The following is a 17,165-nucleotide window of genomic DNA, read 5'->3' as shown; positions in this document are numbered from 1 at the left end:
GAAATTGTGGAGTAATCGTCGTTTTTTAGGTGGTCTGTCCAGATGATCCATCCCATTATGTGTGACTACATTCACATCATTCACTTTACAATAACAACAGAAAATTTTTCTTGTAGGTGGCCCATCATTCACATCGGAATTATTGCTGTTGCCGCTGGAATCATTCTGATGGTCTTGGCAGTACTGATACTTTAAGACATCAATATCATTTTGTAGATTTTGTGGTAACTTATCCCATACAGATGCAATTTCATGCGATGCACACCCAATCAACACCTCTTTCGGCATATTAGCGAGTTGTTCTTTACTCATTTCTCGTAAAGTGCGTACTCTGGAATATGCGATCAATGAATTACTCATCCTCTTGATACTTTCCCTGTCCTGCGCTGGTGTTATCTCCATGTCTTGCTCTGTAGAAATTCCAAACACAAATGACCACACCATACTGTGTTGAATTGTTGTTTACGCTCATAGTTATATGTGATAATAGTGGTAGGATTTGAACCCCTATGAAAATAGTGAATCAATTCTTTTGGAGGGGGTAAATCACCGAAACTATCGAAATATTTCACAGAAGTGCTGCTTTTTCTGTATGCTACCCAATGCGTCCCTTGACCATGTTGACTATCCAAATTTACTACGGCAGATTCATATCGGAGTGGTCCCGATTTTGGCAAATCGTCACGCATATATACCCCCCGAAAATATGGAATCATCATTTTCTTAGCATGATAGTTGAGGTCGATGTTGGAGAGAGCTCTTTGAGGTAGCAAATCTATGAGTTTTTTGAAATTTGAGGTTTCAAATAGACTCCTAATCCTTTACGGTAAGGCTTCAAATAGATACCGCTTCCTCGTTTACCTAGAGCGATTGCCTCCATATTTTTATTATGTCGATTGGCCTCACTCAATTGTTCCCTACTCGCTTTCGCTGCTTGTACTGCTTTTGTTATGCCAGCTGTAGCACCAGCTAAACTACCTAGCGCCGATAAACCAGCAAAAATTGGAATGAGTGGTAGTATTCCACCAATTTTAGGAATTGGTATGATTCGCGGTGTGCGAATTTTCTTTTTCCCACCCGCAGCCCTCGTATATTTGCGTGCTGCTTTTAGTGCAATTTCAGCTGCTCTTTTAGAATTTTTGACAACAAATTCACTTCCGCCCGCTTTGTGTAGAACATCACGCACTTTCTTAACGATTCCAGAACCAAAAGCTGTCACCTTAGAATCTTTCAATAGTTTTTTTGATTTTTTTTTCTTGGTAGGACCCTTTTTTTTCTGTATTCGTGACTGCTTGGCTGCTAATTCGCAACCCATACCAAATCGTCGTTTTCCCTTCATTATATTCGTAATTAGCCAAGCGGCTCCTTTCTCTCCAATAGATGCGTCTTTTGCCTTGAATCGATTCCAAGCACTTTCTGCAAGCTCTTGATCTGCTCTGTGTCTAGCTGGAAGATTGTTAGGATCCTGTGAATATGCAATATCGTGTTTTCGGCATGCAGAATCCAGTTGATTCACACCCGGATCACCTCTCGCCAATCTTTTCTGCAATTTGGTGCCAGGGCCGCAATACTGATAGCCAGGTAAATGTAATTCGAAAGGTAGACTATTGATGAGGGAATTGACCAATCCCGTACCAGCTTTATTTGAATGCCGCTTAGGAGATCTGCATCGTCTCATAACCCCCATTTAAATAAAGGAATCGATTTGGAGACGTGCTTATATAGTCTCCAACTGTCATACAATGCGCATACTAAAGCAGAAGCACCAATTTTCCATCGATAATTTCGATGAAAAAGTGGGTAGCGGATCTGAAAGCGGTGTGAAACAGCGTCATGGATCCTTACTTCCACTATCCATTCGCGGTCTGATTATCGGACCTTCCAATTGCGGCAAGACAAATGTTATGATTTCTCTACTGACTCACCCTCTAGGATTACGATTTGCAAATGTTTATCTTTATTCAAAGTCCCTTTATCAACCCAAATATGAGTATTTACGTGAAGTATTAGCTCCAATTGAAGGGTTGGGATTTTACACTTTCGCCAATAATGCAACTGAAATAGTAGAGCCTTCGGATGCCAGAACCGATTCAATATTCATTTTCGATGATGTGATGTGTGAGAAACAGGATGTTATACGATCATATTTCAGTATGGGACGTCATAAAAATGTGGATTGCTTCTATCTAGCCCAAACATATTCACGAGTCCCGAAACAATTGATTCGAGATAATGCAAATTTTATTGTGCTGTTCAAACAAGATGATATGAATCTCAATCATATTTTTTCTGACCACGTGTCACCAGATGTGACATACAAGCAATTTAAAGATATGTGTGCGAGATGTTGGGAGAATAAATATGGATTTTTAGTAATTGATAAGGATCGAGAGGTGCTAGATGGACGTTATCGAAAAGGATTTGATGCTTTCATATATCCTTGACGTTCTTGAAACAATTGAATCATTCGAGTGCTAGATAGTGTGGACGACACTTCATTGCACACACATTTGAAGTGAATACATTATGGAGAGAAAAAATGATGATGAAATGTGTTTGAAAAGAAAGTTGATAGAAGCAACAGATGCCGTTCGGAAGAAATTTAATTATATCAAGAATAGTCGCTTAGGTGATCAATCAGCACTCGAAAGAATATATGAGCCAATAATAACTCCTTTGAAAGCAATATCTGCCAATACTGAAGGAGCATCTCAAATAAATCAGGTGATACAGACAACAAAGAGTGCTACACCATTCACCGCCAAAAATATAGTTAAAAGTGAGCTAAAACCGAAATTTGAAGAGGCTTTTTCGAAGGATCTTCAAGCTTCTTTATCGACAACTTCAGATTTAGAATCATCTAATGTGCTTGATAATGGTGATGAGGTACAAAAGCACATACAAAAGTTACTATCAGGAAATCCCTCATACGATACCGTCTTTGGAGTACACATGAACACTGAAACGGGAAATTTACAAATGGGTGTAGCTGATGTGGAGTTCATCAATGAGAAAATTGTGTTCAAGAAAAATGGTAAAACTATTGCCACTTATCAGGGTACCCCAAAACTATATAAATTATTATTCATGAAAGTACCGTCGGGAAATATCCCCTCTTCCGATATGATCACTTATGGTGATATACTCAAATTAACGAAGGCAGCATATAAATACAATGAAAGAAAACAGGGTCTATTATCAAATAATTGGAAGAAATATCGAGAAATAATCCTACCACTATTATCCAATGGAGACCCACTGCAGAACCCCAGTAGAGAAGGTGCCGGCATAATAAAAATACCCACTCAAAAGAAATATATCAGAAATAAGCATATAGATTATGTTTATTGGAATAAACTCGAAGAACTGGTTGATCGCCTTCGATTGCTTTGGAGTTCACGAATGGCTGGTCATACCGGGCACGATAATGAAATATTGGCCATAATTGAGGAGTTACGTGAAGAAGGATTAGTCTATTGACCGTAATATAATGAACACAATGTATGAAGCTGACTCAGTTACTCACAGACGATCTAACTATGCATACCACAATTGATAAATTTGGGCGTAGAAGGGGTGGTGTTGGTAAACCACTTGTTGGAAGATCGGGTGTTGGATTCATTCTCACACCACATGGTGATTATGACATTCAGAATAAGCGGCTACAGAATATTGGTGAACCTGTAGACGATGAAGACTCTGTCACTAAAAGATATGTTGACAATCACATTAAAGAAGCCAAGGAATCAACCCTGAACTATTTCCAAGAATTCATTTCACCAGCGCTACGATACGTCAGAAAAAACATTGATTCAAAAAATACCGAACTGCGAATCATCATTGACAAAAATGCACTCATCACTTCAGCATTAGCTGATCGGTTGAGTAATGTGGAAAAGCGAATTGGTGTTGTAACCGAGTTGGTTGATACTTTTACTGAGCGAGTTATTGAAGTTGAACAGTCAGTCGTTAAACCTGCACGTGAACAGTAGCGAACTGAATCCTCAACTTCATCATTTCGAAGAAGCCATACAGCAGTAGTATGAGTGATGCAAAATGGCAGGTTGTGAAGGAAATACATAAGTCGGCGCGTCGAAATTTTCCCCGTCGAATGACAATAATAAAGGGATTTTATGACTTGTGGCAGATGGATCTGATGGAAATGCAACCATATGCTAAAGAAAATAATGGTTATAGGTACATCCTCATAGTAATCAACTGTTACTCAAAGTATGTATGGTCAAGACCGCTGAGAAATAAAACAGCTGATTCAGTTACTGCAGCTATGGCGAGTGTGTTGAAAGATGCGAAGTATGTCCCAAGGAACTTACAATCTGATCACGGTACCGAGTTTTATAATTCAAAATTTTCATCGCTAATGAGAGAGCACCGTATCAATCATTACTCAACATTTAGTACAAAAAAAGCTGCAATTGCGGAAAGAGTCATCAGGACGTTGAAAAGTTGGCTTCATAGACAATTTTCACTTCAAGGCAATTACAGTTGGTTGAATATTCTTCCTATAATTACCAGTCAATATAACAACAAAGTTCATCGTACCATTGGCATGAAGCCTGCAGACGTAAAACCATCCACAAAATTGACAGTTTATGCAAGATCAAAGAAGCAGCGTGGAAAACGCGAAAAAAAAGAATTTAAAATTGGAGATATGGTGCGAATCAGTAAGTTTAAAGGCGTATTCGAAAAAGGTTATACGGCAAACTTTACAACTGAGCTTTTCAAAGTTGTAAAAGTAAATAGAACGTATCCTATAACTTATGCGCTCGAAGATGTGAACGGACAGCCAATTAAAGGCTCCTTCTATGGTATGGAATTGAATAAAACCCATGATCCCAATACATATTTGGTGGAGCGAGTTTTGAAACGAAAAGGACGTCGTTTATATGTAAAATGGCTCGGATTCTCCGAAAATCACAACTCGTGGATCAATGAAAATTCATTAGTGTAATAGCATTATTATTGTACTTGATGAAAAATAAAGTGGAATGTAATAAATTTGAATTTCATTATACATTTTCTAAAACTGTGGAATCTTTTATTCTTCGCTGTATAAATAGTTTCGAAATACCAAAAATTATACAAGTAATATTGTAGCAATGGATTTATTTATTTTATAAATCAACATACACTAAAATGATTTACATGAACAAAATGGAGTTTAAATCAACAGGTCTGCCCAGGGCCTATCTGGGTGTATGTCGATGTACGATTACCATGGATTCCTCGTCTCCTGATCTGCACCTCTCGTGAATTCGACTGGGCTGCCATATGCCCCTCTCTTAATCGTATAGAGCGAGAAGTGGGAGTAGTGTGGGGGGCGCTACTACGACCACAACCGAATCATATAAAAGTCGAGTCCCGATCCTGAACCTCACTCAGTATATGAGAGCATATCGAGATGAATTCCGAAAAAATTGCCGCTGTATTAGCTAGGATATCACTTGATGATGAGAATAATTGGACGGATGAAGAGTCATTGAATGGGGATGAAATGGCTCCCAACATAGAGGGAATTGTAGAAGAGGAAGTTGAAATTATTGGAGGCGAGGCAAATATTGTAGTCGACGAAGATGCTAATGATTTGGAGCACGAGGAGATTGTTGAAGGGGATGTCATCGAGGATGACCTGAGTGATGAAGGTATTGTGGCTGATTCATCTGAAGATGATGGTGCCTTAATGATCGGCGTCCGATGGCTCAACGTCACCGACACATTAGAAGATCGACTGGATCTGTATTGTGTGACAGATGCCCACGTAAATATCAGAACGATCGATGGCGGTATCCAGAAGTTATGTTGGTGCTGTTTTCGATTTTACTCGATACGTAACAATAACGGTGGCTGGTATCAACATGTAAACACCCATGATACGGTCTCTATGATGCAGCTGGGTCAGTATTGGTGTGAGGCATGTGAAAGGCCGCTCACAAATTTCACAAGAGTATCAGCATGCATAATATGCAATAGTGTCAAACCTGTGACACACTAACCGTGGGCCTTCTGGTCAAAAAAAAACAGCCCTTTTCAGGGCTACATTATTCATACAAACAGTAGTAGTAGTAGTACACCGGGGAATATCGTCTCGCGACATGAGATTCTTCTTCTCAGGTCTGAAAGTTGGAAAATTTCCACTTAGTAGTAGAATATGAAACTGGTTTACAGCTGAAAATATACATTTTCATTGAATAACTAGTATATTTTCGATTTTACACGGAAAAAAGTTATGACGAAAGTTGTATGAAATTGGATTTTTTACAATTGAGAATGAATATCAACTACACCCTGTTCCAAATATCATGATCCGCGTAGCAAATTACACGGCTGCCACTGAAATAATGAAGCAGCAACCGCGAATCAACGGCTGTGACAGAATAAATAAATTGATCCACGGATTAATCGCCACTGTCGCGGGCCCGCGAATAGTAAGCGGATCCATGATAATCCGCGGAATAGATGAAAGTTTACGATGTAGGTGAGAAATTAAATACACTCTGTTTTAAAGTTATGACGCGGTTTCAACCGCGGATCCGCGACTGCGGCGGAATGAATCACGACTCAATCCGTTGAATGAATCATAATTCGCGGGATGAAGATAGGAAACAGATGTGGTCCGCTTCGCTCCGCTTCGCTCCGCTCCGCTTCAAAAATTTTTCGACACGCGAATTGAATTAATTCGTGACCGCCGTTGAAATTATTCTGCGGATTAAATCGCGGATTCGCGGTCACGGTCGCGGATCCGCGGATAATTCGCAGATAAAACCGCGGATCCGCGGCCATGGCCGCGGATTCACGGTTTTATCCGCGGATTATCCGCGGATTCGCGGCCGCGGCCGCGAATCCGCGATTTAATCCGCGGATTATTTTAATTCGCGGCCGCGAATTAATTTAATTCGCGGGTCGAAAAATTTTTTGACCCTGCGGGTCAACCGCTCAGTTAACAATACCTTAGAAGTTGAGGATATGTAGTTTATTCCCAGATATCATAGCTTGAAGCCCAACCGCTCAATTGTAGGTGCCTTAGAAGTTGGAGATATAAAGATTACTCCTAACTTGAGATTACTACTCAGATTCTATCATCACGCATTAGTATTATCACTCTCAGATATCATCCGTCACATATATATAAAGTGAAATACACTATAATTGCAAGTCTATCTTCTCTATGAACCATCATCAATTGGTTCTCTTTGCAGGCAACTCAGGAGGAAAATTTTGCTTTGATCAGCTAACCACATAAATGTGCGTTCTACTATAATTGAAAGGTGAATACCTGATAGGTATTTCATTTCAAACAGACTAATTTGTAGTTATGTCAGCATAATAGTTGGAAAAAAACAGGAGCAGAATTTTTTTTGTCAGAATTTATTTTTTAAATTAGAAAAAACAAACAAACAAATTATTATTATTTTCATTACATTTTCAAATACAGATATAACATTTCGAAATCAATTTTAAACTATAAATATAATTTATTCTACATATTGAATATGACTAGAACATGATTGGATTGGAAGTATAAATGCTGCCACAACCCGTATATAGCAACCAGAGTATATATTTTCAAATAAAGCAAAATATTTACAACAATTTTGAATAGGCTTCAGTATGTATACTTCAAGAGAATGAGCGATGAAGATAGGATGACCATCGTCTGTGTGATTGTACAATTATTTGTGAATGATGAGATTTAGGGAAGAGTAGACACTGCCCCAACCACGCAGTGCCCTGTGTACACCAACCAACAGTATGTGTACTCCTAGGAAAGGAATAGGAATGAGGAATAGAAATTAGGATTATTCTATAAGGATAGGGGATGGTGGCGGACTATCCTCGATGGGGATTGGTGGGTCAGGAGGAATATCTTCATCGTCCGAATCAGAATCATCCGTCTCCCTAGGAAATAGGTCCCACATCACTGATGGCGCGTCATAGTCCACCTCGTCGTCATCCCACAGGCCATCATACAGGTCAGCGTCAGAATCAGTATCCACGTTGGGATCCAGGAACTCGTTTTCGGAGACGTCCGCATCATCGGTGCTGGTAACTTGCATCACCTGCAGTCTGGTATCGTGCCATGCTCCGGGCTGCTCGTAGTGATGATGCCCTGTGGTGGAATGTACCTCACCTTCTTCGACGGTCCAGTTGTCAGGTGACCTTCTGGGCTCCAAAAATGCGTGTGGCTCGGTGGTGGAATCCGCTTGTTGATAAGTAACTGCCATGTTGAAGATAGCTTAGCAACTGAATGTTCCATCGGAGACTCTCTACTTTTATACTTTCGAGAGGGAGTGGGAAGGAGTGGGGGAGGAGTGGGGATGATGTGGAATGAAGCGTTCATAAGATATTTTTTCCGGGATGAAAAGAAGAGAGGGAAGTGGACACTGCCCCAACCACGCAGTGCCCTGTGTACACCAACCAACTCACGTGTACTCCATGAAAAAAAAAGGATCTAGGGAAAGGAAATAGATGGAGGTTATGTCCCAACAACGTCAACTTTCTTCCTGATCCGCTCCCTGAGAGCCTTAACACGCTCGGCCATTTCGTCGACCTCCATGCGGTACCGATTTGTTGAATCTGCCTCAACACGGTACTCCTCATCGACCCCATTGATGCTGATTTCCACCTCAGCAATTTCAGCCAACAAACGCCGTTTCTGTTCGACTAGCTGCGCCTGTCGAACTTCAAATCGTCGTTTACGTGATGCAATTTCCGCCAATTTTGCATCGCTGCCCTGGATCGTCACCAGCTTCACCTTCCTCTCTTGGCATATTCTGTCAAGCTCAAGCACGTCCTCGACTAAGCTAGAGGTTCTCTGCGATGACGGTAACTCCAGGTGGCGGCCAGAGGGTTGGACAGAAGTTACCTGCTGAACACTTGGCGTCGGTGGCGGAGGTGCTATGGGGCCGGCTGGTGGCTGATGAGATGGCTCGGTCGTGGCCTCCGAAGATGCCGTGATGGCTGGCTCAATGTCGCCCGCAGCAGTTAACATCTGCGGAGCCGTCGGTGACTGCTTTCTCGTCTTGGTCGCCTTAGACGTCGAGATGGTAGTATCTGACGTGGAAGGGGCCCGCCAGAGGGTCGAGGTCATAGGCGGCCGTCGATAGGGGTTGGACTCGTCCCACATCTTCATGTACTTCTGCAGCTCCGTCTGCTTTGGCTTCACCGACGACGCCACCTGTTTTGGCTTAGCGGAGGGCCTCCTCTTCTTAACGGGTTCGGGAGCAGCAAAGTCCTCATCACTACCGCTCGGAGCCGCTCTCTTACCGACAATCTTCGACCCCTTCTTCGCAACTTTGGCGGTGCTCTTCGTTTCAGAAGAAGGGGTGGTCGAAGGAACATCCTCCATCCAGCTGCTTCCGGGTCTTGGATCCGCCGTTACCAACACAACTTCTTCTGGAAGGGGGCTAAGTGGAGGTCCAAGTTGGAATTCAGTCAAGAAGTCCACTATATCCTGTGGTAGCTCCGATTGCTGCACCACCACGTCCTGCAGGATGTTGACCTTACCCTCCACGGATTTATCAGCGTCAATGATTGAAGACATACTGCACACTAGAAATTCACAAAATATTAGAATAAAGCATAATAATCAACATTACTTATATACTCACAGTTTTTATTCGAAGAAGATGAACACAGCTAGAGACCCAACTAAATTCGGTAGATATTCGAAGGCTAGAAGAAGCAGTTCGAATGATGAGTGCTCCTGAGCAGTCCCGCTTTTGTTACCTAAGCCACTCCTCCTCAACCCCCCTCCACTTACCACCTCCACTTTATCTAATACGGGGACTAAATGATGAGTCTGGCAACACTGTTATATTATATTCTCGCAGATTATGTGGATAGCTTGATATTATATATTCCAATATTATGAAAAATAGTTTATACCTCTTCAATACTTTGTGTTGGAATTGTAATGAAACAAGATGTATCACTGATATATTTTATTTCATAATCTATATCATAATTGATATTTACAATGGGAATAATATATATTATAATTTCAGAGCTTCGTAGGTATAGATTTACCACATTGAACTAACTAATCATCTGATTGTTCCTCCAATAATCTTATGAGTTGATCCAATTTTTCATCAGAATCCGCCTCATGATTAGGCACAGTTTTGAGGGCGTCGATAAGGAATTTGAAATTTACCTCAGGGCTGGTTTGGTAGAACTCAATATCCTTATGCCCCCACGGTAATGTTTTTGTGGTATTGGGGATGATGAATCGCTTATCATCCTTGTATGATAGCGCAACTTTATTACACATTAGAGTATACACATCGTGTAACTCACTTCGAAAAGTGCTCATCTTACGCAATATGGTACCACCTGATTCGACTATTTTCCTATAATCGTCAAGTGACATTTGATTTTTTATGACCGACTTTTTTATCCCTTTTGCCTTCTTCAATTCATCACTAACGGACTTGACATGATATGCTTTTGCGCCGGTACCATAAAAACTGATAATTGGATCATTAGGAAATTCGTCTTTCATATTTCCCAATATTGGTTCAGTTATAGGCATAGCAAACTGATTTTCAACTTTGTAGTTGGATGTATCGAATTTCTCTACATTGTCCCTCATGAAATCATAAAAGTTCTCCGTGAAAATTTTAAGAATGAGAGAGTCGGTATCGGTGTAGAGGAGAGAAGCATTTGACCCATAATGTTTTTTTATGAATTTATAAAAAAACTCATACATAACTGTTTTAGATAAATCAAGAATACTGAATCCAAGATATAGCGGTTTATTGTAATTTATTTTCACTTTACCCATATGAATGGCGACAAAGTCCTCTGAGAAAATTGAAAGCGTTTTAAAATTTGGCCGAGCGATGAGAGCATTTGCACCAGTTGCACGCTTTATAGACTCCCAATGAGTCACAAGCCGAATGTCATTTCTATTATCAACGTTTTCCATTGTTTTTCCAAAGACAGCATTTGTTCTTGTCTTGAAAATATTTTTATGATAAACATTTGTAGCTTGATTTCTCATTAGGGTATTAAGGTCTACATATTTCTTCAACCATGGTGATTGATTGAATGAGAGAACTCTGTGAGTCCTCATCACTATCAGTCCATTTTCAATTGCCTGCCTCAAAGCCCTATAATGAACAATGTATTTTCTCTTATCATTCAGATTAGGTATTAATTTGGGTATTTTTGAATTTGAACCGGGTGGAATTACGCTCTCTACAAGGAATGGCAGATCCGAATGTGCATCGTGAAGTTCTTCAGGGTAATGGACATCTACTTCCAGAACATAACCCTTAGGACCATCGTCTGGAACACCCATGATATCTAGTTGAAGAATTTCTTGTTCGGATAGCCATGTAAACCCATCTGTCGGTAATGGTTGGGACATACTGTGACCATAGAGGTTCGTAGCGTCCAAATAAGTGATGAATGATGATGCTTCATTTTCATCATAATCGGGTAGAAAACGATTATTAGCAACATGCTTTCTTTCAGAACACTGACTAATACCCCCACGAATACCCTTTTGGAAAAAAGTTATCATGTCAATATCCGTAAGCAATTCCAGCTCTACACCGGTGTATTTGAGCATGGCATCCCAAGAATGGCCAGGAGAAGTAAAATAGTGGGCTGGATCTAATTTATATTTATCCAGACATATATTACGGAAATTTTCGAAAATATCACATAAAATCAATACATCTGATTTCAAATACAAATCTGAATAGTCTCCTAACGTTTCACACTCGAACAAGGACCATACACGTTTTGCCCTCTCATAATCATCCTCAGATATGTGTTTCTCGTTCAATTGATCATAAAAATCGGATTTTGATGGTAGCTCAGTACAATCTAACGTGGTCAAATTTTTAACAAAACTGTAGGGAAAAACTCCTTTCTGTCTCATCAAAAGAAATTTTTCATTTTCCGGAAAACACTTTCGTGTTTCATAACATTGCTCATCTGACAAGCTCTCCCCTAACTGCTGCAGTGATGACGCCATGAATCTAAAGCTATCGATAAATCTCAGCTTTAGGAATTGTTTTTTCAATTTACCAAATTTATCTATTGTGGTACCCATCAATAGATGCTTAGTGAAAGAAATGTAATTTTCCTTTGTTTGACCGATAACCTCCACCTTGTTCTTATTAGTGCATAACTCTTTTATGAACAAGTGGCAGTCATAGCCGCTCAAGTTATGGAAAATTATTGGAACGAAATTCGGTAACTTGTAATTCAAATTACATCGAGAATGTGCAGCTCCATATCTTTTCTTTCCCGTCAAGTGACAATGATCTCTCACTTTGACGTCACCCAATTCGAAGGGTTTCTCACAAATACCGCAACTATCAGCAGTTAAAAATTCATTCTCCTCTGATGCTGTTAATGGCTTCATTGGCACGATACGATTCAAATATGTATAGTAGATGGCCCTCAGGTCAGACTCCAGCCTGGCTACAAATACTTTGGCAGCGTCTTCCCCACGATAAAGAACAAATTTGGAGGCTGAATCATCGAAAGAACAACGAATTCGGTATGAGAATGAGTATGGCTCGTGAATAAATGATTTATTTGTGAAGGAACGTATTGGATCCGGTTCATTTGTATGTATAGGCTTCAGAATTGATTCAAAATCAGCGTATACCACGAAGGGGACTTTCAACTGCCTTTCAAAATTTTCAAATTTTAATATATTTTCCGGTATGGCCCTACCACATTTATCAATTTTGATTTGCGTTGTGGGAATGGTGGTACAAATAAAATTGCAATCATTCAACTGATGTCGTAATAATTTGCGTTCGTCTGAAAAATACATCAAACAACCATCACAAAAATACATTCTATGCCCGTGGGATGAAATTTGTGATGAAACTAACCTTGATAGATCCTTTATCCAGCAATAGTGGCTATTACTAGATTCATCGGTGATGTTCAATAAATTTACATGGCGACCGAGTTTCCGCCGTGCGTAATAAAGAGGACCCACAATTTCATATTTCGGTTTGTTGTTTTCAAAAGTTGTTTCTAACCCATAAACATTGACTGAACAATCATTCATATTCTCAAATTGTGGAATATCACGTAATTTCATGGGAAAATCTATACCTTCAACATTAAGTACATCTCTGAAGTCTGGATATGAGCCTACTTCAGAAGTTCTAGTTTGCGCTGGTCGCAGAGCTGATGTCACCGCCCAAGCGAAGCAAAAATGGTCTTCATTTCTCACATTAACTACTGCCCTCTTCAAAGCGATGAATTCTGGAAGCTTGATGTAGGAGGATCCACTGAGAGGACTATATTTGTTGATGTTTACTTCGATAAAAACAACTTTCTCCAGAGTCCAACCTGTAAACACATTATTCGTTTAATGACTGAAATCTTTCATATTTATGTAGATAATATACCTGAGTCGCGTTCTTGAAATTCCACAGCTTTTGCAGACAACGTGTCGACGAATGTCCTATAAACCTCTTCAAGGTTGTTTGATTGATCAACAATTTGGTTTTGGCTGTTGAAAGACTTCACCTCTAATATTTCCTGCGTCTGAAGTATGTACCTCCCAAACAACTCCATGTTCACTTTCAAGGTGTTATGAACTTGCACCATTCGATCAATCAAAGTCACAACTTTATGCCTCACTTCATTAAAGAAAGATTGATAGTCTGAATGTGGATTCTTACTTTCGACCCTGTAGCTAACAATCCTATATTTAAATGCGCTGTTGATGATTTTCACACCATCCTCAAATTCCGTACAGGAATTTGTTCTATGCTCCAATGTTTTGAGGTGTGAATTCATCCTATTCACAGGTACCATTCTATTGCAATAGTTGCACAATTCCTGAACTGCACTTGGTTGGGCAGAATCCACTCTGGGCCGTTTTGCTGGAGGACCTGCATCATTATCCGGCCTGCAGGACTGCATTTGATGACGACGCATGTTATCTTTACGGCTGAAACTTTTACCACACCTATCACAGTGAAACATATTTGTAGATATATTCAATACGCGCGATATCAAACTAACTCCTGTGAATGAGTAGCACCTCTTTTATATGTTCATTCAAAAAGTGGGGGAGGGAAGGAGAATACACGAGCGCCCTCAAATTTACATCAGCAAAGACACATGATATTGTAGAAGGTCACTCAAAGTCAAACTGAAAACGCACTCCAAAAGTCTCTTCGTCCATGCGGCTGAAGGTCGTTCAAAGTCGAATATTCTAAATAACAACGTGGATCAATTAAGGTCGTTCAAGGTCAAACTTGAAACATTACCTCAATGTCACCTTGCTTTTGTCGCGTGATGTGTGTCAGGGTCGTTCAAAGGCACTGCCTCAAAGTCACCTTGCCTGCCTTGTGTAACGTTGATCAAGGTCGTTCAAGGGCAAACTCAAAACAATCGTTCAAAGTCACCTTGGTTGCGTTAAATCGTGTAGGTGCAAAACTGGCTCGAATTCATTGGAAGTCAAAGTCACCTTGTCGAAAATATGGGAAAAGAATGAAGGTCATTCAAGGTTAAACCCAAAACAGCACCTCAAAGTCACCTTGTCTGCGTTGCCGTATGACGCATGCCAAGGTCGTTCAAGGTCAAACTCATAACACCTCCTCAAAGTCACCTTCGCAACTTCGTGTGACGTAGAGGTCATTTCAAGGTTGAAAGTGGTGGGGGGAGGTTCTGAAATCGGCTTAAACTAACTACTAATGTCAGTAACATGATACTTGATAAATTACCGGATCATATTCAGTTGTTGTATATTGTTAAAATTAATTTAGCATTCTGGAAAGTACAACAACTATAATTATCCTGAAGAATTCAATAAGACTACATGAGTGGGAGACTGGGGCGAGTTGAGGATTCGTTTGTTAGTTCAGATACAATCAGAAAGTTTCACTTTTGAACTTTATACACGTAAACTAAGAACATATGTAAAAACTTGCACAAAGTTTATCAACAACGTTCAAAAACTATTACAGTGTCAGAAATGATAATGTCACAACTCATCAATGTTAACAAACTACATTTTATTTTTAGACACTTTTTTCACTGCCAAACGTCAACATTAAATTGAAAGGGTTATATTTTTAGGAGTGACTAATTTTTGGGAAAGATACTTTTTGGCTTTCTACTAATCCATTTTGCTACAAAAAAATGTGGGAACCTTCCAAAGGAAGGAGTGAAGCAATCAATTTCAAAAGTAGTAACTCTATACATAGACGTGTTGTAGATCATGCAAAGAAGTAACTTTCATACACTGGTGCTGTACAACGGAGACCTCAGTTGCAGATTATGCAACGAAGGGATAGAAACAGCTCTACACATCGTATGCGAATGTGAGGCACTGAATCACAGGAGGCAGGCAATATATGGATGTACGAAATTACGTCCAGAAGAATATTACGAACAACCAACACGGAACCTGTACAAACTAGTACAGGGAACGAGACTGATGAGATGGGTGTCATGAGAAGATGGGAGAATAAACGCAATAAGCCCAAGAGGCTGCAGACTGGGTAGGTATAAATGGACAAGTCAGATAGCTCCCAAGGTACCAAAAAAAAACTTTCAGACAGTTTCATAGAACATGAAACTTGTCTATTTAAAAAAGGTTTCAATCACAATATTAAACTCAACATAAATTCGACAAATTCAGAAGTTTTGGAAATTGATACCGATATTGCGTTGATGAGGACGTGTTACGCCAATAAACATATTGCTGCAGAGAGTTCAAAATCTGAAAAGTTGCATGAAGGTAGGTTCAATCCGGAATTGAAACTAGTAAAAAAAAATCTGTTTTTCCGTTAATCAGCTGTCGCCCCCATACGAACGACAACTCTCAGAAGTTGAGAAACTTGGGCGAGCTAAGGACTAACGAGGTCTTACTTTTTAACGTGTGATTCCTAACACGGTTGCAGAATTATCCCAGCTTCAACCAGATAAATTCTATGTAGAAAAATACCTGGTCGAGGCAGGAATCGAACCCACGACCTTCCGATCGTGAGTCGGGCGCACTACCACCGCGGCCAATTCCACAACAGTTTAATCCATAAAAGAGAAATCGGCAGCAAATAACATTGTTTTTACGCGAGCTGATAAAGGCAAAACCGGCATAGCCATGAACAAAGACGAAAACGTAGAGAAGACTATAGACTTTCCAAATGCTGACATATGCGATAGTCTCAGAAACGACCTCACTCATTCATATCAGAAAGAAGTCAAGGAAACTTAAAAAATATCCATTGTGTCATGAATGAAACAAAAAAACTGAGATCGTTAGTCATGAACTCATAGTATCCTAAACTGTATTCGTTGATTACATTACACAAAGATAACTACCCGATTAGACCGGTAGTTTCTTTTGTCACAGCTCCTTCAGTTACAATATTCAAAAAACTCATCACAATTATTCAAAATCACACCAATTTCAAATCAACATTCAGTTTGAAGAATTTATACCATTTGATCAATAAAATTCAAGATAATACGCTTCTGAATAATGCCAAATTGATTTCATTCGATGTATAGAATCTGTTTCCCAGTATTCCTCTCAATGAAACGATTACCCTTATAGAGAATCTATTGGACGAAAGGTCTATTAATCCTTTAGTGAAACAGAAAATATTAAGACTTGCTTACGGTTTGTTTGTCACAGAGTTACTTCCAATTCAATCATATTTTTACTCATCCTGCAAAGGTCTCATAATGGAAAATTCACTTAGTCCCATTCTGGCAGAAATTTTCATAAACGATTTGGAGAGAAAAATACACAGTAGCCCTGTGGTAACAAGTTTCGTGTATTGGTATAGATATGTAGATGATATCCTGGTATGTTTCACAGGAACGAACAGACAATTGACATTCACCATGGAGATGGAAAAGGAAGACTCTATAAATTTTTTTGGCCTGACAATAACGAAAGTTAACAATAAACATGATTTTTCAATTCATCGTAAACCAGCACATACAGATATTATCATTCATAATTCGTCCACCTACAAGTATCAGTTCAAAGTAGCAGCATTCAACAGTATGATCCACAGATTGATAAAGGTTCCTTTGTCAGATGCGAATTCCAATTAAGAACTGAACATAATAAAACAAATAGCTGTCAACACTGATTCTGATAGCAGTCTAATACATTCTCTATTATCAAAAAAGTTATACAG

General features: G+C 39.6%; 2 protein-coding genes across 2 annotated transcripts; both read right to left on the bottom strand.

Moving 5' to 3' along the window:
* Positions 1-8,491: 8,491 nt before the first annotated feature.
* Positions 8,492-12,472, bottom strand: LOC141482284 (uncharacterized). Its single transcript, XM_074175304.1, has 2 exons — positions 9,627-12,472; positions 8,492-9,567 (listed from the first exon to the last, which is right to left on the bottom strand). The coding sequence occupies exon 2, from the start codon at positions 9,557-9,559 to the stop codon at positions 8,492-8,494; it is 1,068 nt and encodes a 355-aa protein (XP_074031405.1). The 5' UTR covers positions 9,560-9,567; positions 9,627-12,472.
* On the bottom strand, positions 10,058-14,275 carry LOC141482344 (uncharacterized). Its single transcript, XM_074175444.1, has 4 exons — positions 13,407-14,275; positions 12,305-13,347; positions 11,213-11,524; positions 10,058-10,258 (listed from the first exon to the last, which is right to left on the bottom strand). Exons 1-4 carry the CDS (start codon positions 13,987-13,989, stop codon positions 10,058-10,060), a joined length of 2,139 nt encoding a protein of 712 aa, XP_074031545.1. The 5' UTR covers positions 13,990-14,275.
* Between the last annotated feature and the right edge of the window lie 2,890 nt (positions 14,276-17,165).

The sequence above is a fragment of the Leptinotarsa decemlineata genome, unplaced genomic scaffold (assembly GCF_025532065.1).
Source record: "Leptinotarsa decemlineata unplaced genomic scaffold, Ldec_3_MD MMD2_tig00001019_RagTag_RagTag, whole genome shotgun sequence".
Taxonomy (NCBI): domain Eukaryota; kingdom Metazoa; phylum Arthropoda; class Insecta; order Coleoptera; family Chrysomelidae; genus Leptinotarsa; species Leptinotarsa decemlineata.
Note: the sequence above shows the minus strand (reverse complement) of the source record. Positions and strands in the feature narration are given on the sequence as shown.

Bases quoted from the DNA above. Each gene is read 5' to 3' on its own strand.
- LOC141482284 (XM_074175304.1), bottom strand. From the start codon at position 9,559: ATGTCTTCAATCATTGACGCTGATAAATCCGTGGAGGGTAAGGTCAAC.
- LOC141482344 (XM_074175444.1), bottom strand. From the start codon at position 13,989: ATGTTTCACTGTGATAGGTGTGGTAAAAGTTTCAGCCGTAAAGATAAC. The intron at 13,348-13,406 runs GTATATTATCTA...ATGTGTTTACAG, and splicing joins ATTTCAAGAACGCGACTCAG to GTTGGACTCTGGAGAAAGTT. The intron at 11,525-12,304 runs GTGAGAGATCAT...TTTTTCCAAAAG, and splicing joins TCGAATTGGGTGACGTCAAA to GGTATTCGTGGGGGTATTAG.